The 26,817-nt window shown below is 36.9% G+C and overlaps 2 protein-coding genes across 6 annotated transcripts; both read left to right on the forward strand.

Annotated features, from left to right (window-relative positions):
* Positions 1 to 3,697: 3,697 nt before the first annotated feature.
* On the forward strand, positions 3,698 to 7,384 carry LOC146375255 (uncharacterized). 3 transcript variants are annotated; one of them, XM_084948780.1, is made up of 3 exons: positions 3,698 to 3,725; positions 5,671 to 5,826; positions 6,252 to 7,384. In XM_084948780.1, exons 2-3 carry the CDS (start codon positions 5,701 to 5,703, stop codon positions 6,483 to 6,485), a joined length of 360 nt encoding a protein of 119 aa, XP_084804906.1. In that variant the 5' UTR covers positions 3,698 to 3,725; positions 5,671 to 5,700; the 3' UTR covers positions 6,486 to 7,384. The 3 variants fall into 3 exon arrangements, with proteins under 3 accessions (XP_084804906.1, XP_084804907.1, XP_084804905.1); XM_084948781.1 differs by lacking the exon at positions 3,698 to 3,725 and adding an exon at positions 3,732 to 4,613; XM_084948779.1 differs by lacking the exon at positions 3,698 to 3,725 and adding an exon at positions 3,732 to 4,931 and having other exon boundaries at positions 4,972 to 5,826; positions 6,252 to 7,383.
* A 5,910-nt stretch (positions 7,385 to 13,294) lies between these two features.
* On the forward strand, positions 13,295 to 26,782 carry lnpk (lunapark, ER junction formation factor). 3 transcript variants are annotated; one of them, XM_084948390.1, is made up of 16 exons: positions 13,295 to 13,452; positions 14,420 to 14,490; positions 15,693 to 15,734; positions 15,937 to 15,987; positions 16,080 to 16,216; positions 16,431 to 16,489; positions 17,047 to 17,087; positions 18,200 to 18,283; positions 18,377 to 18,428; positions 18,594 to 18,710; positions 18,955 to 19,059; positions 19,341 to 19,446; positions 20,098 to 20,168; positions 20,488 to 20,658; positions 21,844 to 21,924; positions 24,049 to 26,782. In XM_084948390.1, the coding sequence occupies exons 2-16, from the start codon at positions 14,464 to 14,466 to the stop codon at positions 24,249 to 24,251; spliced, it is 1,347 nt and encodes a 448-aa protein (XP_084804516.1). In that variant the 5' UTR covers positions 13,295 to 13,452; positions 14,420 to 14,463; the 3' UTR covers positions 24,252 to 26,782. The 3 variants fall into 3 exon arrangements, with proteins under 3 accessions (XP_084804516.1, XP_084804514.1, XP_084804515.1); XM_084948388.1 differs by lacking the exon at positions 21,844 to 21,924 and having other exon boundaries at positions 13,296 to 13,452; XM_084948389.1 differs by lacking the exon at positions 21,844 to 21,924 and having other exon boundaries at positions 13,296 to 13,452; positions 18,973 to 19,059.
* Positions 26,783 to 26,817: the final 35 nt, after the last annotated feature.

The following is a 26,817-nucleotide window of genomic DNA, read 5'->3' on the forward strand; positions in this document are numbered from 1 at the left end:
TGAGAAGTTCTTCTTTGCAGATTTTCTTTAATGCAGTACTTCTTCTCTTTGCTGTCGAATGTTAAATTTTATAGTATTTTAGACTGCCTTACATTTCAGTTACAACAGGCGTTTTTAAAATTCAATTAAATCCATTGTCCAGTATGGTTGTTGAGCTCCTTTTTCTGAGTACAGGGTTTTTTCAGAGCTTGATAGAACATCATCCTCTTCTATTACTCCTTAGCCATAGAATAACCTTCAGGAAATACTAACACTAAATAATTTTGGTTTCTCTGGAGTTCAAATCTCAAACTTCTGTGACTGAACAATGACATTTGCATTCCTAAGTTAGATGTTGTGTTACTTGCCTTGATGTTATTTATTTCTGTTCACTGCTTTTGTTATACACTGAAAAATTCAATTTTTAATGAAGTAATTTTCTGTAATATTTTTAACCAGTGATTCTTTTAATTTGAACATTTACAGAATATTTAAATATACTTAACACTGTTTTACACATTTTGTGACCTTGTAATATTGTTCATCCTTGGCCAGGTCTCCCATAAACAACAGATGTTGGAAACTTTAAAGCTATAAAATTAAGTCATTAAACTGTCACAAATCAACATCTAGGTTGTCACAACTCCCACTAAACCCATTTCAAAAGAAACAAGTCTGTGTTACTGTAAACAGTCCTGTCACAAGGGTATTTAATAATATTTCATTACATTTTACATTTAAGAATATATACGCGACATTAAACGAGGAATTAGACATTAGACAATGTGTCAGTGGTAATGATATTCTTTTTAATGTTTAATCAACAACAGTTTCCTCATAGTCCTCATATTCATCATCCTTAAACGAGTACATAAAGGAAAACCGGGAATATAACTGCACTTCTGTTGATTTTGCTGATTAGAGGAGAAATAGCAAAGAGGCAAACATCAAACGTTATGCAAAGATGATTGTTTAGACTCATATTCATTTGGTTTTATATTCAGCTTCAGTATACTGAGGTACTGACTACCATTTTGCCTAAACTGAAGTTATCAGCATTAAGCAGGACATTTTTTATGAATGCATACACATTAACATCATGATAAACACCAACTTAAAGAAAATAACATCAAAATCCAATATACATATTTTTAAAAAGATATTAACAGAAAACTCAAAACATATATTTTGTTTTGTTTTGCTTGTTTCAAATGAAAATGGATAAAACTTCATGCTTGCTCACATGGCCTCGTGTTCAAAGGACATGGCCTGAGGCAGAGAGAGCATTAATGGCTTTGCAGTGAAACCACATGAGTTGAAGCTGGAGTTAAGAGAAGCATTCCAAAAGGTTTTCTCAATGGCAAACATAATAAAATCTGTGTTGGTACAAGAGAAACCCACCATGAACTCTGGGTCTTCCTTTAGCTGCTTATAGGTGTCCAAAGGTTGCAGATGATTGTCTTTTAGTTCTTCTTCCTCACCAGTTCAGAACAGGTAGCCACAGTCTCCTGATTCTTCTCTTCATTCTGCTGTTCTTTAACCAGATGTTCACCTGAAAACAAAAAGATAGCACACTGTTTCGTTGTTTTAAAATGATGTTTTCTTCGCAATGTACTGAAATAGAATTAATTTAAAAACATGAGCATACTGAGACATATTTCAATATGTCACCATTCTACACACACACACATCTAACAAAGGTTCCCTATTTTATCTGCACTATTTTCATTGCTTTTGTCCTTTTAATTCCTGGAATATCAATACATGTCAAATATATATATTGATTTGGCTAATTTCAACTCTGGATATATTGGTTATCATTAGTTTCTCATTGTGAAGGCTACAAAATATTCCCTGCAGCTGAACATTTAATAGTAACAGGACAGCCCATTATTGGTAATCATGAAGTCACACAGCTTTTTGCACTTTGCAAAGTTGGTAATTACAAGATCAACAATTAGAATAGGTGTCTTTTTGTTTTCATTTAGTACATTAACTGATTAATCATCATATTGGATAATATTCCATTGTATTTGACATATACTGATATGAGTCTTAATAACATCCAGATCGTATGGTTAATAAAGGTCAGTCTTTTTGCAGGTACTCCGCAGATTTAAAATCTATCTTTAAAAGATAAAAACAGTAATAAAAAATATTATAAGTTTATAGTGATAATTGAATCTGTAGCGCTTTACTCGTGCGCGTCACGTATAGTTGTGTTTTGTTTGTATCTAACAGAATCCTGAACACAAAATAAAAGTAAAAAATTCCAGGTTGAATTTCACAAGTTGAACAAAACCTCATGGGTGGAGAGCATTCATCATCACGCCACTCTTAACACAAATCTTTGCCAAGATGTGTGTTAATTACATGCAGCTGCACAGCACATACGAGTCCTTCAGCCAGAACAGTGTCCAGAAAAGACTTCACAATAACGAAGCAATACACATCATATAGTAGCTACTCGAATTTCACTTAAACGTAAGTTGCAGTCCAGTAAGCTGCTGACAAAGATGGCATATTTGCGCCTAAAGTCATTCTTGGAATTTTTTTTAATTTTGCAGTGAAAATTGGGAAAAGTGAAGAGTAGAAATGCTATTAAATTGCATTGAAATAAACTATCAAATCCAGTCATGTGACCGTTAATCTAGAAACCCTTGTCTGATGTGGAGATCGTTTTATACATTCTCTTACTATAATTACGCCATGACTTCAACTTCCTCTTACAGTGACTGCCGTTTACACTGTGGCCTTCTCTCCGGTGCAGTCTCCCGGCCCTCTGATATGGCTCTGACCCCGCCCTCCTCTCGTATCTCCCATGCAGTGACAACTCCTGCACTCGGGCTGTTTCATTTCTTTCTCGTGTTGGTTCCCAGGTGTAAATTTAGTTCTAGGAATCAGTCATCGATGTGCCTACATCCGTCTGATCGAAACCATCTTCTGTTGGATTAGCGAGGAAAAATTTCGGAACATCATGTGTCCTTTGGAGAAATCCTTGGATCTAACGTCTTTGCTTAAAAATGGGTTTGACGCGGGCACTGTAAACCAAGATACTCGTGATAAGCAGCTTCCCCGGCAGCTTGAAGAGAGGATGGGAACAGATCCTCCTCCAGCCCAATTTGATGTAGAGTGAGCTGGATCAGTAAATGCTTAATACTGTACTGGAGACAATACACTTGTTTTGCACTAAAAAGTTGAACAAAGAGGTCCAAAGAAAGACATTCCATACCGCACTCCCTTGAAAAAATCATGTCACGGAGCACGTTTTTGTAAGCAAAAACAATATTATTTTACCTCTTTATCAGCAAAAATATAGAAATAGAAGGCATAATTTTGGAAATTCACCTATTAGGCCAAAATGGACAAATGGCGCCTGCTCCCAGTGTTTGACACCTTTGCAGTTGTTTCTTACACAGGAGTTACAATTAAAATGAACTTGTAGTTTGAGTCTCTCTACACTGAAAAAAATGCAATAGGGTGGTTGTTGAATTTGCATAGAATTACTTCATATATCCAGCATGACTAATTTAAATTTCACATCTAAACATATTTTTGTCTTTTAATTTTCACATATTCTTTAAGAATATTCATTCTTTTAGAACAAATCATGTTGAAAAGAAACAAGTTAGTCGTGTTTTATCCTCAAGCTCCGCCCCCTGGAAAGGAAAAATCGGCTGCACTGTCCGCCATTTTTGTCTCTCGCTTTGGGAAATCTACTACCATCTGGAGTTTTACACTTGAAGGTAAATAAGATTTTAAAGCTAACACACCAGTGAGAAAGAGTGTAGACCCTTTATATATGTGGACTTTTACTGGGGTGTTGTTATTTTACAGGTATGTGGGCTGTTTATCGAAAACCATGAAAGGCTAATGTTAGGCTCCAGTTAGCTAATGGTAACCGAAATTATGCAATAAGCAAATTAGTAATTAACATATATAATGTGAGTTAATATTGTTTGTATATTCTTTCAGTCTAAATTATCAGACTATTACAAACTTGCATCGGTGTCTGTAGTAAGTGGTGGTACCTGCAGTGTCTTAACCATTAAACAAGCTAATGTAGGGCCGGGATATGACTAGTTTGTTGAAACATGTCTGCTGCCAATGTGACTGCTCACACACGGTAACATTACCAGCACATAGCCACAGCCGCTATAAACATGCTGAAAGGTCAATCTAGCTTCTGTAGTCAGCAGCTGGAAGACTCAACACAGACCCAAGATTCAGTGTAACGGTTATCTAAATGTTGTGTGTCCTGTTTGTAAGCCCAGAAAAAGAAATTAAATAAAATGACGACCTTGAGCTTCAAGCTAATGTAAGCGTAATGCTATAGCATAAAGCGACTAATGCAATGATGAGGTTGTTAAATTAGTAAAAATACAGTAAATATATCCAACATGAATCATTTATATTTTTGGTCTAAACATAATTAAGTCTCACGCCTTTCACTTGTTTTAGAAGGATGTTCAGTCTTTTAAAACCAGTCATATCAAAATAGCAGAAAATAGTTATGTTTTCTGTTGAAACTCCACCCCCCAGGGTGTGTTCTGCGAGGGAAAATTCACTGTGGCGGTCCGCCATTTTTTGTCTTCGCTTAGTTTACGTTTGGTGCTGAGCTTTACTTTGTCGAGGTAAACTGAAAACTACATGTTTGAGAGGAAACGAAGAGAACATCCATTAGATGGGGAAGTTTTTCTCATGAATTGCTGTTGAGCAACATAATGGAAAAAACAAGTCATTCCTTAAATTAACTAACGATAATGCTAGCTTAAGCTGCGGGACAATATTATGTGCATTAGCTTTTTTTCAGTGTGTGCCCAGTCACATTCGCTTGTTTTTTCTCAGTGAATACAGACTAACAAACTTGTGTCCATTTAGTTAACTGGTTGTACCTAAAATGTTTTAGTTAAACAGTTAAATAAGCTAGTTTGCCATGGGGTGGGCTCTGTGTGTGTGTGTTCGGGGGGAGGGGGGGTGTCTTCACTAAAGTCGGTTTATTTAGGGCATGACACCTATGCAGTACTCATTAGGAGAGGAAGTGCATGACGTGGGGCTTTATTTCATGTTCTGGGGCAGTGAATGTAATGTACTGATAACATGTTAAAGACACACAAAAACCCAACAAATTATTTTAACTGATTTATAGAGAGACTGAGAGGAGGGCTTAAAGAGATAAAAATAATGACGATAGAAATATGTTAAATTTATTTTTTCTGTATCGATATATGGTGCTTATCCCTGCTGAAGGGCAGATTGGTGTTGCTTCAGAACAATTCTCTAGCGCTGTTACGTAGAGGTGTTACAGTTAAGGTTTTAATAACATTATTTTATTTACTAGTGAAGATTTGCATATGTTATCTCACATTCTGTAAGGTAAATTTTCTGGAAAGGTCAAATTAACTAATTTAACTAAGTATTAATGAAAGACCTTGATGTGTATATGACAATAATAGATGTAGTTTCTGGGTCATTTGGCAGAACTGCAAAATGGCCAGAAGGAGGCAACTGCTGTGGTTGCAAACAGGCTTTGGGTGGTATGGAAGTAAGGGCAACTATGGAACTGCTCAGCAACATGGGACCCATAGCTAATAAATAGTAATATGACAAAAAATAACAACTTTGTGTGGATGTAACCTTGTGAGATTTGAGATTTTGACAGCATTTTTATGTGACAACTTCTCTTTTTAGATAAATGCAGAGTTTAAGCGCATTACCACCATGCCACTGCAGTCCAGATTACTCTCGCAGATAGATGTGCTATCTGACAAACTAATAAAGGTCTTCAAAAGGCGAGGAGGACAAATAGGAAGAAGACTTCAGAACATTCTGGAGCCCACGGCCCAGGTAAGAAAAAAATTAACTTGTGTATACACTTTAGGGAAAATAATAATTTTAACAAAATGCTGCTTGTCACTCTATGCCAGGAGTATGTTGAAAATCACCTGGGATTTTCACAATTTACCATGGGTGCGTTTTTTTTTTTCTTCTTTTACCTGCATTAGAACTATGTGTGGAGTTCATAGTTGAACACCTCTCTATGCTCTGACAGTATTCTGCTTCTTTGCGTGGAGATTTCACTTCAGAAATGCATTACATTTTTGAGCATTCTGAGGACTCAAATCACATGCTGTAATGAATCCATTTTTGTTCACCTAATGTGTTAATGTTAACATTTTTTGGAATAGTGACACAGATTAAAATAAGATTTGGTATAATGTTCTTTGACCAGTGTTCTGTTTAATTAAATTTTGGAATTCTGCATTTTCTAGGCCACAGATGAAGCCATTATCCAACGATCTAATAAGGAAACAACCATGGGAATTTACATCATAAAGTCAAGAGATGCCAATGGCAGCCCTGAGGACATCGGGATAGTCCTTGAAGGCCAGAGAGTATGGCAGGATTTGGATAACTATACCCTAGCAGCTGCAATGCTGTTTGGACTAATGTACACTTTGAACCTCACCTACCCACTGGAAAAGTATACCTTCGAGGTATTATAGAAACTGGTTATGGAGCTCAAAAGGAACAGCCTTTCAAAGAAGGCCCAGGTTTTCAGGACCAGACTGTACGATTGAACAGTTTTCCAGTTATGATGTGGGAACAACATGTTTACCTCTTCGAATATGTACCATCCTTTCTTTTAAGCCAGCACTGGTAAAGTTGCAGTACATAGTGAAACTTATTTTTCTGGCACTTTTCAACTTGGGGCCTTTATTACTGCAGTTTTCACTTTTCAAGCCATGGCTCTTTTAAAAAAAATTCAAACTTTGAATGTCCATTTTTCTCAATGGAAATGGTGCCTTGCACCCATTTCACCAGTTTGCAATTTTTTTCCCAAGGTGCACCACTACAAACAGATTGCATCGTCTAGTATTAGTGATTGTGATGTTTAGTGATAGAAGCAAGCCAATACTAATCAGTTTAGGTCTCTTGGTTTTGTGCCTGTGGGTTATAATGTTATTTTAAGTCTCTTCTTTGTGTCATTTTAATAATTACACCCCTGTTGCCATATTACCTTATGGCTCTTACATTTAAAAAACTATTTTTTACATAAGCGCGATGTCATAAGGCCCCACAATGTTGAATTCAGCTTACAGAAGATAACTTTGAGGAATGTTGTGGAATGTTTTTCAAGAGATGCATTGTACAAATATGACTCATGTATATTTTGGAAGCCTGAATTGAAAGTCCATTGTTACAACTGTGTAGTATTTTCAAAAATACAGGTCATTGTTCAAAAATGTTTTGCTTATTTCTTTGATTGAAGAGAAAGTGTACAGTACATACAGTAAGATCAGCATTAATTTAGTTTTATTTATTGAACACTCAATTATATATTAGATTATATATTATATATTAGAAATTTGTTATAAAATAAAATAAGCTTACCATAAAATAATCTTGTCAATATAACACATAGTAGTCCAATACAATTAACACAAAGTTCATGTCTGATAAACGTGGTTTCTATAAATATTTGACCGGAATGAAAAACATAACGACAACATAACAAAGTCATGTTCATGTTACCAGAAAAATGTGTGCAGGTATAACATAAAAAAACTAAGGTTAACCAAACATAACTTAATTTCGTGCAACCGATTACAATAATTTTTTTACGTTTATCCCACTGATTATTTTTTTCAGTGTAGGATGTTAAAACACCTTCAAAGATAAAACTATGAAATAAAACAGAATAAAAACATTGTATTTGCATGTGCTCATTACCCTCAAGACCACAGTCAATGGCCCTCAGAAAGGAAAAGCTAGCGTTTGACCTTGAGTCTCTTTAAACTTGGTCTTCTGAGTATAATTAAGTAATCCTACAGGATGGGCTGGATGTTTTTACACTGAAGCCACATCAAATAAGGCCTAATAAACACCATGTAAGTGAATGTCATAAGAAAAATAAGGAATTCTAAACTTTTAATTCCACACCTGATGTCCAAAACAAATTTGAATTTTCCGTGGAAAAGAACTAAATAACAAATCTTACTAACACAGATGAGAATATATAGTGGAAAAAACACCTGACTGTAGGTCTTTGATCTACCTGCAATAAGTTCCAGCCCTCTTTTGGACCCTAAAAGAACAATCAAGAATGGTTTATTAGATTGTTTTTAATGGATGAAAAATTATCAATTACCAATAATCAGTAGTAGTAATAATATTAGCAGTAGGAGCAGTCTCACAGTATAGTCACACAGTGGAAGTAGCAACTTATGAAATATGCTTTTTTTTTTCCAACTGATGGATGTCTTTTTAAATAGTGAGGAGTAAGTTCAACCCATTCTGCCTATTGTAAAAACAGTATGAGGTGACAAGTTATTGCCTAATAAATATACAGAATGTGTCTAATCACTTTCATTGAGCATTCACTTATTATGAGAACATCTCACTATGTGCCTTCAGTGAAAACATGACCAGATTTTTCTTTTTAATGGTCTCACTGTAGTAACTGCTTAAAATGTATATAATTTTGACATTTAGATTAGCTGACGGGCATTGATTAGAAAAGCCTTGTTTATGGAAAGTGACAATAATACATGGTTCACATCTTCAAAATACTTTACATTGTGAGCATTTGTGTTGCTTCCACATGATAAAAGTATAGCAAATATCCCTTATATTTCCTGAATACTTTCCTAACTAAAGCATACACTGTCAAAAAATGTAGATCTGTAAGTCATTTTGCAAAAGCATACATATTCATATCAAAATAAGCAACTTATGATGCCTCCACTTCATTGCCTCAAACAATATTGAAATTCACAAGGACAAAAGCTGGTCCTTCTGTAGAAGCATGGAAAAATCCCTGGACTAAACAACTGCCAAATCATGAAAGTATCGCACAAACAAATCCACCACCACTCTCTTGTTTCTAACCTTGGCCTGCTGCCTTAATCAGCTGAGGTTCAATACATCTGCAGCTGTTGTAGGAGAAGACAGAAGGCATTATAGACAGCAAGTGAGGAAACTGCACCAGAGGTGTTGTTTACTGATTGGCTGATCTTTTTGTGAAGGCTGCTCTTCAAAAGGCCTCTTATATGAGGCATAAATTGTGACTAGCTTTGCAATGCAATAGTACAGTCCGGAGAAATAGCTATATTATAAATATAAGATGTGTAAATGTAGTTACTATTATGTTGACAGGCCTGCTTTGAAAAAACTTTTCTGATCAGTTTTGGATGGTTTGTGATTATGATGTGTACAGATCAGTTACTTTGCTGGTGAATTGACCGGGTTCAGTGGTAACCAAACTAAATTAGCATGAAGTACTTTTGTGCAAAACAAATGTAGAGCAAGCTGATGCAAGTCTTTAAATGAGGCAAAAACATCCTTGATGACACAAACCACAAAGGACTGGTGCATTTTAATTTAATTTATCAAATAAATATATCCAGTGAAAATGATGCCCACTGCTCACCATTTAACCATATGGAACACAATATGCTTTGACATTTTTCACTTTGTACAATGTGCGTATATTAAACGGTAGTTACTGTAGCCCCTGTGGACGTCTAGGACACACGTGATAATGTCTGGCATGCAGAATAGGCTTCTTTAACACCTTCTCATCGCAGAGTGCCAAATACCAATGTTGGTTCTAAATGGCAGCTTACAGTGGTCATGGTCGTTACCTTTGGTAGTGCGTATGTTTTAGTAAAATTAATATAAGGCTGTGTATTTTTAGTAATCTTGTTCGAAAAATGTAGTTACTCTAAACTGCGGTAAGAGAGAAAAAAATAGAAAAAAATTATGTTAGGGTGTGAAACGGCAGTTGTAAAAACAAACAAACAAAAACACCACAGAGAATGAATGAAACTTATAGTTCACTAAAAACATGTGTTGTTTGTCCTCCATCGATTAACTAACCAGATTTTCATGTAGAATCCACCCACGCCAGGAAAATAATATCTTGTAAATTCTGTATCTCCTAAATATCCGTAAATGTATTATTATTAGTAGTAGCAGTAGTATTGTGAAATATCGCGCAATTAATATGTTGTAATATGTGTATATGTGTTTAGGACAGTGTGTTTAGGACAGTGTATTTAATATTTTGTGTTTTGATATATTGCGACATAAAGCACGGAACATTTTGGCCTCGCACTTCATTCAGCGAAACAGATGCCCAAAGCTAAAGCAATACATAAATAAACATAGGCTATATTAAAATAAAATAAAAATGATGCGGGTAGATACATTATTAAGGCAGTTTAGTGAGGGTCAAACAGTCGAAACACTAAATGTAAATAAAACCAGAAAAAGTATAAGAGACGAAATTAATCAACATGTTGCCTAATGCCCTAATCAGTAAAGTATGAAATCCTACAGTTAGAAAGGTAGGCGGAGTGGCGTCATCCAGAACAAATATACGGGCTCTGCGTTGGACATTGTCCGTAAAGCAGGTCTTTATGTTTTTTAGTTACACACACTGACTACCGAGTCCAAAAAACGATCTATCCCCACCACACTCGCTTCGAAATATTCGCCTTCTTCTTGTCACGTTTCGCTAATTGAGGGGAAAACAAACGTGCAGGGGGCCCCTCATCCTACCTGACGTGCACCCGAATCAACGTCGCCTGTTCAAAGTCGATTGTAGCGCAGCTTTTAATGCAAATAAGGACTTTAAATGAATGAAGTTGGAGAGGAAAGATCTGATAATAACATTTAAAAAATTTCTCGTTTTCGTAAATTGTTTTTGTCGAGTTTTACTTTTTTGTTACATTGTTTTTGTATTTTTAGATGCATACGCAGAATCTGACGTTATCAACAATTACCCAGGCGATGAAATAACTGTTAAAAAAGCTGTTTCACACATTTTTTTCTAATTCTCTTTAACATAAAAACATCTCTTCTCTACCTTCATCTAAATAGAGGACAGAAAGATTAGTCTAATTAAAAACTCAATTAAATGCGCGTTTTATTGTACTTTGTCTAAAATTGTCAAACACGAGTGATTATTGTTTGGTGACATCCAGCTGTCCCGCGTAAATTAGCGTGTGTGTACTCTATGCAAGTAGGGCACTGGAGAGTTGGAAAAGTCCCTGTTGCTCATTTTCATTCAGTGTTTAATTTATTACAGGTTAATGAAACGGAAATAATATCAGCATCAGGATTACTCATCAGCTATAATATATACAGCACAGGCCTATCTTTGTGTGTGTGTGTGTGTGTGTGTGTGTGTAGGAGTGATTGTGTGTGTGTGTGTGTAGGAGTGATTGTGTGTGTGTGTGTAGGAGTGATTGTGTGTGAGAGAGAAAAGAGGCAGAATTTTATTAGGCCCATAACTCTTAAGACTCCAGAGGAAGCTGGAAGCATAAAAGATGAAGGCCAAATCTCTGCACACTGCAGCCAAATCTGAAACAGCTCGGCTGAAAGCTGAGAAATAAATATTGGTGAGATATCACAACTTCACATTTCCTGCGATGGGATAACAGTGAGACACCACGGGAACTTGTGATTAAGATGCTGAGCTGGAACCCAAATGGTTTCTTCTTTTTTCTTTCTTTCTTTCAAGCCACTTTCATTTACTAAAGGTTTATATTAAAAAGAAGGGAAAAAAACATAATTTAGACCTATAATGGAGGCTAAATGTACACATATGCGATTTGTTCAGTTGTTTAGTTTAACACCTAGGCGTATACATATTCTCAGTCCTACTGGTGGGTTTAAAGTCCACATCATACAGTAAAACTGCGACATCTAATGGCAAGAGTTGGAATTACAATTTAAAGTTAGCCTGCAGCTTTGTCGGCCTTCAAGGTACAGATGCTGACAACAAACTGGGGAACTACAAGAAAAAGGCTTGACTGGCACTGAGTTGAATGTTTTACACCTGTAGTGTTGTTATGGAAGAAAGTAATGTCTTATTACACAGCTGAAATAACTGTTCAGTTTTATGCTTTTGGAAACATGGCATGATGCAAGAATTTCAAAAGAAAATACTCTCCAGTGCTTTAGTATTATTATTTTTTAGCTTAGATGGTTCTCCTAACTTGACAAAGACGAGAGAAAAGGCTATTAGAGCTGAAGCTGTTATTTAAAAATGGAGACAAAGCACCAAATACAACTCCAGTTTTTTTCTGACGTTCTTGGTTACACTACTAAATTGACCTCCAAGTTACAGCAGTAAAGATGCCCCAAGGGGCCCATGTATATGTCATCCTCTCATAAGCAGCCAGCTGAGCCACTGTTTTAGCCCATTCATCCTATTTCTCCAGCGAGTAGTATCCGTAAAAGCCCAAACAATCCATCTTCTTTCAAAGAAGAAATCAAAGTCCAAAAGAAAAAAAAGAGCGAGCTTTGTAGAAATCTGAAACCTCTTTTTGAAGACTCCAAACATAATCTTTCAGGTACCATTAGACCAACATCTGAGTGTGTACAATACATTCCCCTGGTTCTGGTTCCCATTATAAAATTGTGTAGTCCATCTCCTTATATTATGATTATTACCTCTCAAAATAATTTACACATATGCATATATTTGTATCGTACTATATGTTGATGATACCCACATAAAGGCAACCTGCAGATATTTGTGCTGGTCCTATAAGTCCTCTGGTTTTTCCGCTGAGTTATCAGTTAGTTAACAGAGCAGACTTCTAAAGCGAGAATGGCTCCTTTGATTCACATTGATTTATTTATTTATTCACCTATTCATTCATTTGTTTTGCAGTAGCATCAAATTAATTGATAGATATGTATGTTTTTCTCTGACAAACCACATTATATGTTAACCTTGAAATGCACAAGTGGGTCAGAAAAAACCCCGCAGCCTTACCATAGTTGCATATGTCAGAAAGAAAGCTGCTGTACATCTGAGCGCAATGTATCACAACAAAATGGTGGATGAAAATACCAGAAAGGTGAAAAAACACAATTAATCACATTCTACAACAAGACCAAAGGAGGTGTAGATACTATGGACCAGATGGCTGGAAGCTACACCTGCAGGTATGGAAATGGTCTGGAAGGAAAGCCAGTGTTAAGTGAAAAGCAATAGATGCTACTTTGAAACACTAGCAGCTCAGAAAACTATCAAGAAAGTGTTCACATCCATGACTTCATGAAAGTACACCAGCATATCCTATACAAGCCATATACATGTTAAACTTGTGTTTTTAATGTAATTTTCAATTATTGTGGACCAATCTGCCTTTCTTGTTTTCATTAGTCCTGTTTTTTTTTTAAAAAAAATTTAAAAGATTGTTTAATAACGTTAGATAAAAAATAAATTTCACAAAATGAAACGAAAAAGACTACACCGCACAGGACTCTGGGAAATGGGTCAGCCCAGCCACGTCACATACGTTCCGTTACGTCTCAACACCGCGCCAAACTCTCTTTCTGGTTGGCAGTTGAAATGTCAGTTTAGGTAGCATTAGCAGACAAGATGTGCTTGTTTCTGCGTGAACTTTACTGAATGGTCAGTGAACAGAAACACCCAGACATCGAGTAAATGTAAGTTTCCTCTGCGAATACGTATTAATTTGAAAAGACCACGTAAAGATGAATATTATTATCACAGCGTGCCTGCTGCTGATGTCGGCACCAGTATGTTGTTATTATAGAAGCTAGCTTAGTACATCAGTTTACGTACTTTCTTGATCAGAGTTCTGTATATGCCCCAAAAACTAGAGGTCATGCTAAAGCTTAGTTTTCTAAGGCTCTTCTTTCTTCTGAGTATTTAGGTTACCGTGGCTGATTTGCAGCAGTGAAAATGAGCAGCTAATACTAGCCATAACTACCTTACGTTAGCAGGAATACAGCAAGTTATATCATTGTTTGCTGCTGCTGTTAATAGGAAATATCTTCTTTAAATAGCTAGGAAATACCAGTTATAAATCTCTGCAGCATCATTAGCGGTTATGTCTTGTGACCGCCCAGGGACTTGACTCCCAACTCTTAAAGCTAGGTCAGCTAGCAAGCTAGGTACTCAGCGGAAATACAGCACAGTTGGAGCTTTATGCATGTTGCTGCGCATTTTTGGAAACTACAAACTGTTTCCAGTTTCAGAAATATTTGTAGCTGGAATAACAGCGGTGACATTAGCCGTGGCTAGACTCATCTCATGATAGGGTCTGGCCATTTTAAAGTGAAGAGGATGGAACTTTAATCAACTGCTATGCATTACATTTAACCAGTGAAATTCTGAAAATTGAAATAAGAAAGTGAAAAGTGATATATTTAGCCACCTTGTTGCATGTATAAGGAGCCATAGGGAGAGATTATGTTCGTAGATCCATTGCAACAAGAGTTGCCATTGTGTGTGATTTTGTAGGCAGCTTCCTAAATCCTGTTATGATGTAAGTGCATAAATGTCTAGGTCAGGCTCAAACGTGGAGTTTAACATCAAAAGTTGTGTAACTGTTGCAGCAAAGACCGTGTGCTTTGTTTACCTGTAACGTGTTGTTTGTGTGTTTCTTAGTGAACCAAAGAAATCAAAGCAAAGACTTGTGTAGTTTCAAAAACATGGGGGCCCTAATATCTCGATGGAAGGTAAGTGAGTGATAGAAAACATGTTTGAATACAAGAAAATGAAACAGAGAAAAACTCAAAACCAGATTTTGAATAAAAATATGATGAGAAATTTTCTTGGTTATGATAAATCATAGAGTGACTGGTATTTAAAAAGTTGATTGTATTGGATTGAATCCAAGTGATTATTTTGAAGCTAAGTTCACTGAAATGAACCACATGCACTGAATTTCCAGGCAAATGCCTAACCTCAATCCATAAAACCCCCAAAAATCACTAGTCATACTCCAACTATGCATGCACAGCGTTTTAAGTGACTTGTTGTCAACCTTACATTCAAAATAACTTAACTGACTCATTTCTAAATACATATATATATATATATATATATATATATATATATATATATATATATATATATATATATATGTGTATGTATTTTAATATTTGCCAATCTCGTTATTTTTACTTCACAAGCCTTGAATAATTAAATAAAATGCTAATTCTGGATGCTGATTCTCAGTAAAGTTTTGCCTTGTGTGACTCTACTGTGAGACAGTTTGATAACTATGAACAGATTGAGCTTAGCACCCAAGCTAGGTGAATTCATACACTATATTTAGACATACTAACCAAGTCAAAGGGAAAGAAAGAGGAGCAGGCAGGCAGCATGAGAGACTTGGCAACAGTGAAGGTATTGATTGTTGTTCTCACTCAGAAAATCAAACATCCCATTTGCTTTAAGTTTCCTTTGACTAAAATATTTAGTTAATCAGAAGGGTATACTATGAAGGAAGTTTAGCAAAGCCAGGATTTCTTTGCTGGCTTGACAAAACCTAAAACCACAGTCAAAGGTAAGGGATATCACAATGGGACTTATCAACTTTTTAAGTGGGCTTTCTGGGTTCTGCTTTACATATAAACCATATTACCCAAGCAGAAAATCTACATTGCTCTTAAAACATGTTGTTCTAGTCATAACCTATAACCTGGCTCCAGTCAGGTTATGTGTTAAGCATAAGTTACTACAGTGATTTAGCGAAACAAGAGACACTTTTGTGAGACAGAAAACTCAAAGCTCAAAATAGCATGATAAAACCATTAATCTCGCTTTTTTTCAGACCCCTCTGGAGATGAACTCTTGATAAATCAAAATCGAGTCTTTATTGGCAAATCAGTTGATTACGCTAATGGTGATTTTCTGACTTTTATCCGCAATCCAGGTAAAGCTAACAACAGTTGAGCAGCTGGAGAACCTGGACAAGGTACTGACTGTGTATATTTTTTACCTGATTTTATGGATTTGCACAATGTTTCAATTCCATTTTAGGTTTACTAAAAATATGATGTAGTATGCCACCTGGAAACACCAACCTACAACAAATACAACTACAAACCTGAGTACATTCCATGGTAGTAGTTTTTTCTTTTAGTGTATACATAACCTTTACCATGTTTCTCTTGTAGGAGATTAAAGAGCTGGAAGAGTTTAAAACTAAAAACCAGCGTCTGCAAAAGGTAATGTCAGCAAAACATTAAAGACCTATAGTTGTATTCTTGAGCTGTCCTTTCTTTTTCTCGTTGATATATTTGTATGTATCTGTCTGCAGCTATGGGTTGGCCGTTTGCTACTTTACTCATCTGCCCTTTACCTGTTGACCTCCCTGATCGTCTACTGTCTTTACCTCCCCGAGCATTGGTTGCAGAGAATAGCCATGGCCCTGCCTTTCTTCATATACCCTGTGCTGTGAGTGCCAGTGTTGCTTTTCACAATAATTCACAGCTTTGTCTTTGTTTTTATCTGGTACAGATAACTTTCAATGTGTCAAAGTAAAAAATACATTTCATATTAGGTCTTATTATTTTCCATAAGTTGTGAGGAGAGAAAAGGGTTTCTGAATGTGACGAAGATGATGAAGACAATTTTCTTCTCTCTGCATTTCTTTCTGGCTCTTCAACAGGGTGTGGTTCATCAGAAAGTTATTGATTTTTCTCTTCTCCAAACGCACTGAGAGAAACAGTAAGTGATCTATCAGTCTTCCTTTGCTTGTCTGTCCATTAAACTCAAAAGCACATATATTATTTTCAGGCTTCTGTTAAGCTAGAAGTTGTCTCTCATAAGATGCAATTGGGTTGGATCAAATCTGTCTACCTACTGCTCGCGCTGTGCCTCCTTCTATAATTAATTAGGTCATACTCGTAGTTGAGCACAGGGAGGCTCAGGCAAAATGGCCTGCTGAGCAGTGGCCTATTGAAAAATGGCTTGAGGAGTAATGGTTGTTGACTATATGATTTGAAGCATTTCATTTTGATTGTCCTTGCTTACAAATGTGCTTTCTTACAACCTCCTAACTTTGCGACTTGAGTCACACTCTTATTGTTGACAGTACATACTGCTTAGGCTACAAAGACAAAGTAGCATAATTTGATCCTGAGATATGTTAAGATACTAGCAGAATCACAAATTGAGCATATAAGAATTTAAACTGTGTTTTATTTCCAGAGCACAGGTTGATGGAAAAAGGAGCTTATTGGAAATGATGCCAGTTGACTAAAGTTATTCATTCTTCTTTTTAGGTGAAAAACTCGAAGATTTAAAGGCTGCCAAAAAAAAGATTGTAAGTATTCAGTCTTTCACTGTAAAGGCCATTACACACTGAATGCACTGCAAAATAACAGTTTGAAATTACAAACTTTTCACATCTGAACTTGTCGTGTAACACATATGAATGCATTGCGTTTTTGCTGGAAATTCGTCCTCAAAATATGCACTGTGAAAAAAATACAGTCAGTATTAAGCGATGAGGTTACATTCGATGAGCTGGTCCTGATGCTTCTAAAGAAGAAAAGGAAGAAACAGATTTTGGGTTCAACTCTCAATTCTCATGAGAAGGCAGCAGCAGAGGGAATTTCATTTTTTAATCCAGGAGTTGAAGCTGTATCACAGTCGCTTTCGCGGCCTGTTTTTGTTGATGGCAGAGTTAGGACTGAAGAGGCAGAGAGATAATTTGAGAGAGCCGATGGACCTGAAGCAGCTTTTAGCTGTGTGTCTTAGATAAAATAGTTATTTTATAATTTGTATATTCATTACAGGTGTGTATTTTGAGCTACAGTCTGGTTATTGCCAAATACAGTGGTCTGATTGGTCAGATCTGTTTATTTGGATCTGAAAAATTGGGTGTTACACGTCCAGTTTTATTATTTTATTTAACTGTGATTGAAAAATTGTAAGGTTTCCCCCAGTTTTGTCTGTTTGTTTTTTTAGTTATTTTTTTATTTCTCTTCAGGATTGCAGTGGTATGTCAGATTAACATTTCCACTCAATCTCCGAACCCTCTGTGGTATCAGAGCTGGGTCTGTTCTTTTATTTTGTATGTTATTTAGTTTCACGCCTTGAGAAGCAGAAAGCATCTTCAAGAAGAAAATCATTCTGGCCTTTTTGTTTTACCCCTAAGGCTTAATATGTGTATCTGCTAAAATCTCAGATGAATTTGAATCTCAGTGACCTCAGCCTCATGCTCAAGTTTTCTGAAAATCTTGTGAATGCAATAACTCGAGAACAAAGCAACATAGTGTTTTGAAATTGATACCATAAGTGTATTTACTAGGAGGCCGAGGAGTATCACTGGCCCCATCAGTATTTTTTTTTATTCCTCAAGCTACTTCAACATTTCTTATCCTGTTGAGCCTGGATGTTATAGCTTAGATTTCCCTTTTTTTGTCTTTCCAGCTTGAGGAGGTGATGGAGACAGAAACGTACAAAAATGCCAAGCTCATCCTGGAACGTTTTGATCCTGAGGCTAAGAAGAAAGCTGTGAGAGCTTTTCACTTGATGTTTATTTTATCTGTTTATTTTTGTATTGTATTTTTATTTTGTTTCACATTGCTCCGCTTTGTTTTGCTGCAGGAACTTGAGTCAACTCCAGTGCGTTCTCCAATGACTCCCAGGCCAGGACAAGGTACCCCATAATTCTGTACAGAGTGTTACTTAATTTTACTTGGAAAGTTTCTGATCAGAAGAATGGAGCTCTTCAAAAGAGAGAGAGAGATTTCTGTGATGGCATAAACAAATCCTATGTTTGGAAAGGACCAAATGCTTCAATGAATTTCTTCCCCCTGGGCAGAGATTCGGCAGAGAGGGGTGGTAATGAGACCGATGCCAATGGGCACCCCGCATGCAATGGTCATGACTCCTCCACCGGGAACACGTCCCTTGCTGGGACCAGCAGGCACACCTGTGGGTAAGCAGACAAAATGAGACACATTAAGTATAATAAACGATCCTAATATTTCTTAAATCTCATGCCATGCCCATTTGTGATGCATGTAAAAAGAATATTCAGCATCAAAATCTATATGAAGTTTGAGGTCAAAGGCACAGAACTAAGTCAAAGGCAGCTGTAGTAAACAGCAATGCCAGCTGCCTTTGACTTAGTTCTCTTAGATGCCAGTTTGTGTCCATCTCTTGTGTCGCTCTTCCAACAGAACGTGTTCCTCTCTCAGCTCCAGGAGGTCCACCAGACAGATCTGCTCTGTCTGCTTCGGTCCTACAGGGCGCAGTACCGAGGACTCCCTCCTCCCCAATGCTAGGTAATGTCTCTAAGAGCATCTTAGCTTGAAATCATGCATCTATGCATGGCAAACAAGAACTTCTGCAGTGCCTGATTTCTCCTAGCATTTCAAGGTAGTAATTTGGACATCACCACTCGTGTTTATACCGTTTATACTGTTTTGAGGCTGGCAAAAAGCCCACAATCTTTTTTTTTTTTTTTTTTTTTTTTTTTTTTTTTAAAAACCCAATCTGTTTTTTTAAACTTAGTGTATTTGTAATGTGAGTCTGTATTAATTTCCAAGTGTGGACTTATTTACAGGTATGCACCCTCCAGGTCCTCCGTTAGCTAGACCCATCTTGCCCAAAGACAGGGGAGCTCTGGACAGAGTCATTGAGTATCTGGTAGGGGATGGACCACAGAACAGGTGAGGATCCTTTTTTGAATTTACAGCCCTTTGTAGAATTGTCTTATTTCAAACTGATGGATTAGGCTCTACAGGAAGTTTTGGGCAGTCAATGTCAGCCCAACACTGCCATGTATTGAACTGTACTATAATATAGAATCAAAATAAATGCATTCACTCATGGTAAAGGCAACATTACTTTATTCCTTGAGCTCTGCAGCTTGTACCTGAATGATCTGCATGGAAATGAACACCATAGCAAAAAATTACACAAGGGTGAAAAGCTAGGCTGCTCATTTTATCTATTATTTGTATGGTAAATGTGTTTAAAAAATCTAGTTACAACATAAACTGTAAAACACAAATAAAACCAGGTGGTGCATGCCAGGTTAGCTGCTTCTCCAGATAGATTGCTGTGGGAAGTTATCCCGCCTGAAATAGTTTATAATGAACTCACACGTGTTTGCTCTTCGACTGCACTTATAGTATTCACTATGTTTGTCTGTTGGAGTTATACCATTTGGAGAAAAAACATCATGGGAAATCATGAACTGAAAAAGATGAGGCAGGTTTTTGAGGTGTATGTTTTTTTTATTGAATAGCTCTTGGAATGCAGCGATCGTTATTCTCTTTGCCTCTATATTTTTCTCTGTCCTGTCTTGTTTCTTATAGATACGCGCTGATCTGCCAGCAGTGTTTTTCTCATAATGGCATGGCTCTGAAAGAAGAGTTTGAATATCTAGGTAAGTTCAGAAATGCACTACTGCATTTTTGAAGATGTTTTTCAGGTAAGACAGAAGTGATTGGAAGGTTAGAGATATAAAAAAATAAAACTGTCTTGACTTCTCAACAGCTCACTGAAAGCTCAGATTCCTGGATAAAGTGTTTCCATGATGAATAGATTTTCATGGTTCTGAAACCATCTTTATATGTTCAACACGTAAATGGTACAGTCCACAAATTGATGAAAACCTGGACATTCACGGATATGTGTACAGAACTTAAGCAATCTAATCGCCAATTCTTTTTTGTGTGTTTTGCTCTCTGTCCTCCTCCCTGCAGCATTTCGTTGCGCGTATTGCTACTTTATGAATCCAGCCAGGAAGACTCGTCCTCAGGCCCCCCGACTTCCAGAGTTCAACTTTGAAAAGAGGCTGCGGGCTGAGTCACGTTCACCTGGGCCATCACCACGTTCTGGGACAGATACAGAGGAGAGCGCGCCACCTTCTGGAGGTAGCGGAACACTCATCACACAAATGACACAGTTGTGTCACTCTCACCTAACATGCTAAACTCTAACCAAGCAAGAACTAAATGTTATGACCAGTGCCAAGACTGTTCTAGTTCACTTATCAGAACAGAAATCATTGTTTGTTTGTTTTTAATGAATACCTAAGTTTAAAAAAAGAAAAGAAAATTAAGTCTGAATGTAACCAAAGATAATATGTTGGTTTGTATTTAAATCTAAGAGAATGGGCACACAGTTATGAGGTTCCATTTATGCCAAAAGTGTGTTTAGCTGTGAATGTTGTTGAACTGTAGTTGGTGACAACATGATTTTGACAACCACACATTTGTGTTATAGTTTGGATTTGTTGCATTTTCTTTGAAAATTGACACTGAATTGTAATTTGTGATCCTGACCTCAAATTTCAATGAGGCTTTTTTTTTCTAGAGCATTGAACAAAGTCAGTGGCAGATTTTTAACCATTTAAAATTTTAATACAAGGCCACAGTCCAACTGAACAAGACTTAATCGAACTTTTTAGCAAAAGTATAGATAGGAGATGTTCCACCTTTGCTGGTGGGGCAATGAATGACATGAGAGAGAGAACACACACTCCTAACCACATAGTGTCAATAATTTTGGTACAAATGGCACCCCGTATGCAGTCTTACACTTAGACTCTCCTGTACATCTTGGCTATTTCTTCCATGTCCTAACACCTGTTTTAAATGCTTCGCTGCAATGTGCCGGTTGACCTTCTTTATTTATTTATCTTTGATTTTTTTCAACGTTAATCCTTTTTAAAGCCTTTTAGTGAGCAACAAGTCAGATGAGGCAGCACACGGGCACACTTCGATTGTCACCACTTTTTATTTAAGGGGAATACACTGTGATTGTAAAATCAAGAAATATAATTCCAATGAGCAAGATGGAATGAGTTTCCTGTAACCGCTTTCTTGCTCAGTGCTCATGAAACTGCACAGTCGAACTAATTGAACAGAATTTCTAGGCTACATGTTTTGCAGTTTCTGTTCATGAGGTAGTTGGGCAAGAAACTTCTCTGCACCAAGTAGAAGCAGAAGCAGTTCAGCATGTATTTCAGTCAACAGTTGATCAAAAGCTGCATTCGTGCAAGTTTCACAGTACATTTCCTGTGACCGGTGGGTTTAATGGTATGATTTTGCTTCTAGCAAAAGCTCCAGCTCCGTGGAATTTGGTCCACAGTTTCCAGATCCAACAGAGACCAGAGACTCGACCTCTGCGGAGTCCAGGTTTCCCTGCCCCTTCTCTCCCTGCGCTGTGCGAGCTGGCATAATTTGAGCTGATTTGATTATCGCCAGATGGATCCATCTTTCTTTGCTGTAGAATTCATAACACTGTAGAATGCAGCCAATCCCAAACTGCTACCAGTAATCAGACTAAAGCAATGATGAGTGTTAGCTGGTGATGGATGTCACCAGACCTGGGTCCGATAAGAGTCATAAATGGATTTTATCCTGCCTTAAAGAAATTTTAAAGCCAGACTGCAAAACAAAATAAATAGATAAATAAAAAATATAATTTGACATTTTTATGCTTCTGCTGATCCACTGATCCTGTATTTCTTGAGCTGAAATTATCCTTATAGGTTATACATTTAAACAACATGACTTTGATCGGACTTATTTGACCCAGGTTTGGTGTGTAAAATATTTAGACCTTCTTCTTAACTAAGTAATTTTTGCTTTGGAGTCCATGTAGAAACGTGAAAATGATAAAAAAAACCATGCCATTGTTCCTGATTTAATTCCCATTCAGCTCAAATAACATTAATATACATTTTTTGGTTCAATTTTAAATTGATTAAATATCCAAGGACTGGTAGGTGTTTTCAGTCACCCCATTGGAAAATTTGACCTAAATTTATTTACTCTACACTAGAGCAGGGCGATATGACCAAAAATATTTATCACGACATACATTTGAAAATTTGCGATAACGATATAACTGACGATATAATTGACACTAGACAAAATATTTTACAACTCCACAACTTTATTAGTGCAAAAAACCCCATCAATGTATTTTCACTTAAACAAGCAGCTGTTTTTTATGTGCATTAAAGTTATATAAAAATGTAACAGTGCAAATTCCTCGCTAACAGTTTAACCAAAAGGCATTTCCAGTGGAAATTGGCCGACATATCCTCAGCATAACCATGTATAATATCCACAAAACTTAAAAAGAGGTTATACACACACAATACGGTGTAATAGCCGTAATGCTCTGACAATCCATCAAGCGGTGCGGGTTCATAGCTTAACAAAGTCGTACTAAAACATTTGACAGATTTTCGAGCACCGTGTACCACATAAAATCGTTTCGAGGTCAGTAAACACAACCAGAGTTCATACATACGGCACACGGGATTATAAGGGGCACTGTCGATTTTCAGAAAAATCAAAGGATTGATTTTAAGTGTGCCGTATAATAACGGTAATAACGACGGCCCGCTAGCATGCTCTACCAAAAATAGTGCTTTGTTGTGTATCTGACGGTCGAAAGCTAAACCAGTTCCACACCACTGAAGCTGCAGCATTTTTACAAACCAATTCTGGTTCATCCGTTTCATTCAACGATCCACTTTCGCCCTTCTCATTCTGCGTCGCCGCCATGTGCGTATGTAAACAAAGGCACTGCGCATGCGCGTTTTACCCATATTCTATTGCGATATTTCATTTTCCTATCGTTGCCCAAAATTACACCGGTATTACCGTGAACGGTATGATATAGCCCAGCCCTACTCTGCACTTATGTCAGGAGATGTGCTGTGTCATGTAATCATTGCCAATCTCCACCTGAACTATAAATCCTCCACAAACAGGAATCAAATCTTCCTTTTGCCACAGTCTAGTTCTACAATACATTTCTGTGTAATTGACAGAATTTACACCATCAGATTTCTTTCTTCTTCTTCTTTTTTTCTAGAACTTAAGTGGGTTTGCCCATCACTAAATGAATCATTATACATCACAGCGTTTTTCATTTTCATTCCTAAAATGTAATAACATGTACTTGAGATGTAGATTCGTATGCCATAGCCTCTGATGTTGATCTTCCTGGCCCTTTAATTGATGGAAGAGGAGAGGTTTCTGGGTGTGTTAGTAAAGCTCCTTACATTGCTTGCTCCTTCCAAAATCTGTTTGTAGAACTCTTGTAAACTCTTGTAAGCTTACAGAATGTTAACCTTAAGAACAGGAATGCTGCTAATTTCCTTTACCACTTGATCCAAGAATCATTTGTTGTACTGCAAACTCTTCACGTTACCCCAAAGCTTGCTCTTTCTCACGCCTCCCTTCTGTTACCTTTTTGCTTCGTGGTTATATACCTTTCTTCCTTGCATGTTTTCTCCTCAGATGAGAAGGAGATGGGAGATTGCGAAGGAATCACTAAAGAAGTAGACAGCGAGCGCCCATTAGAGGAGCAGGATCAGCTGCAGCAGAAGGAGGAAGAGAAAGAAGAAGAAGAAGAAGAAGAAATTGTTCAGGAAGAGGTGGCCGAGGATGAACCAGAGCAGAGTCGCAGCAGCCCCTGTGAGACAGGAGCTCAGCCATCGTAGTTTCTAAGAGGCCAGAAAAGGTCCACAAGGATGTGATTGTTCTGTCCAGGCAGAAGGTGATGGTAATGGCCAGGATAGTTATTGATATTTAAAAGCAGCATTGATGGACAAGGATTACCATCATCATTATTTATATTTATTAGTGAAATTGTCCAACAGTATTGCCAAAAATGATGCCAACATATCTTGGTCATGAGTTTGATCCGATGACTGGGAAGGAGTCAGATTGAGGGTTGTAGTTTGAATTTTAAGGCTATTTCTCTGTTGTGTAGTTGGTTGATTGGTGATATTGCTCTGTAGGTGCACTGACTAACTTAAAGTAACGATTTACACTCTAAGGTCCTTTTAGGGTTAATGTAGTTGGATGCTGTATGGTTTTGATAAGAAAAAGCGTTTTAGATAGAACTGCTGGTTCACACATTGTTTTTCCTCAGATGAAATGACGTTAAAAAGAGGATTACTGCTGAATAAAATGACTTCCTGAAGTGGGTGAGAATGTCAGATAGTTGTAGCAAAAGGTCAACACAAACACTCCTTATCCATTGTGGGAAACACTGGAGTTTCCTACACTATCCAAACACTGACATGCATAACACATGAAGTCCATCTCAGGATAAACCTGTTGTGAATCAGGACAGCTTCTGTTGTGTTTACAGTATGTACTGTTAGGTTTCAGGCTGCTGCTGTGGCTTTTTCATCTTCCATTTTAAGTCCCATATCCGATATTTTAGGCTAACAATAAAAAACATTTATCTCTTTGGATACCGTCTGTTATAGTGATGTTTAGCCAATGCTGATGCATGTATGCTTTTATTCCCATACATTTTAATGCTTTTTGTTTCTCTTTTGTTTTCATTATATTACTGGATCTTTGTCCCAGACTGCCAATGATGAGATATGAGCAGTTAGTTGCATTTAAATCTATTGGAAGCAAAAGTACTGAAACTGAATGCTGAATGAGGGGAGTAAACCAGAGTGTGGCTAATATTGCATCAAGGAAAGGAAGGATGCTTATTACAGAAACAATTAGCTGTAGTCTGTTCACTGAAAGAGGGGGAAAAAGACTCATTCTCACTTTTTTTTTTTTTTTTTTTTTCCCCAGAGGCTGAGAGAATGAATTTAAATAATGTTTAACTTCAACTGTTACGCTAAAGAATCTGTGTGTGTGTGTGTGTGTGTGTGTGTGTGTGTGTGTGTGTGTGTGTGTGTGTGTGTGTGTTCTCTCTCATTTTGTGGCTGGATTTAAACAAACTGGCCATCAAATCTGGAAAATTAGATTTATCAGAGGAAACATGTTGACTCTATTTTTCCTTGCCATCTTTGAGCAGAATACATTTAAACTAAGCTCTTACTTTTAATCAATGTCTGCAAGATATTGCCTGTCAAAAAATGTTATTAGCTTAGTTATAACAGTAGTATTTATTAGCTGGTAACAATGAAAAAATTGCTGAATAAACTTCTGTATAGCAAGCAGAAGAAACAAACGACTTTGAGCTTAAGCTGCCAGTTTATCTGTATGTTTTCATTGCCAATGGTTTTACTCAGTTATGATTATAATTTGCCAAATCCATTGCTTTTATTCGTCTGTACTTCACGTCGTCATTTGCACTGAGTTATATTTTTATTTTATTTATTTGGCTATACAGTGTTTTAATTAGTAAATCAGACATTTTTTAAAATGTACTCATTTAACCTTTTATTGCCATTGTGTTCACAGCTATTTAAGTGTATTCCTTGATTCTGTTTCGGTAAACATTAGATCATAAAATATTGAAAGAGTTTACGTCTCGGTGTTTACGTTCATTCTAAATGTTCACAGTAGGTACCTGGTGCCATTATTCTAAGTCCTAGCTGTAGCTTAAGGGATGGGAATTAATTCTTCTTTTGGATTGTTGTGTTATTAGGTAGAACCAGGAGAAATGGTGAGTGTCTATGCAAATGTAAATGTCCTGTATCACCTGTGTTGCACAGGTTGGGTCCCAGAGACACACCCTGATGACGTGGGGAAAATAGTTTTGCCAAAAGTTGGCTGGTAGGATTGGGACAGCCCAAAGAATCCAGAGGCAAGAATATTTTTGGATAAACTTGGTCAAATGTTAAGGAGAGAACACTTTGTGCATTTCAAGTCTCCTGTCATGACACGTAGAGTATCACTTGAATTTTTAATTTTTTTCTTAATCCTGTTATTTCCCTTCATCTGATTGTTTTACAAAGTTGGGGAAAAAACTGGTACCTGCAGCATCTTACTAGTGGTTAACTTAATGCTTCCAATATCAACAAGCCGTTTTTGGTATTTTTACATGCTGGTGAAATATGTGTATAATTTCAAAATATGAGGCTGCCTGTTAAATATTTAAAGAATGTCCCAGATCCTCAACATGGTGTCTCGCATCCTGATGTGTAATACTTGTTTCTTTTCCATTTGTAGTTTTGTTTTTGCCTTCCTAAATTTATCAAATGGATTTCTACCCATGCTTTTTGTCATTAAATTTGCACTTGGAACGCCCAATAAAGAGTTTTTCAACAACAAAGGACGGCAGTGGTTGTGTTTTGTTAATTGTTTTGA

This window comes from Perissodus microlepis, chromosome 13, assembly GCF_051167445.1.
Source record: "Perissodus microlepis isolate ML-2025 ecotype Zambia chromosome 13, ASM5116744v1, whole genome shotgun sequence".
Lineage (NCBI taxonomy): Eukaryota > Metazoa > Chordata > Actinopteri > Cichliformes > Cichlidae > Perissodus > Perissodus microlepis.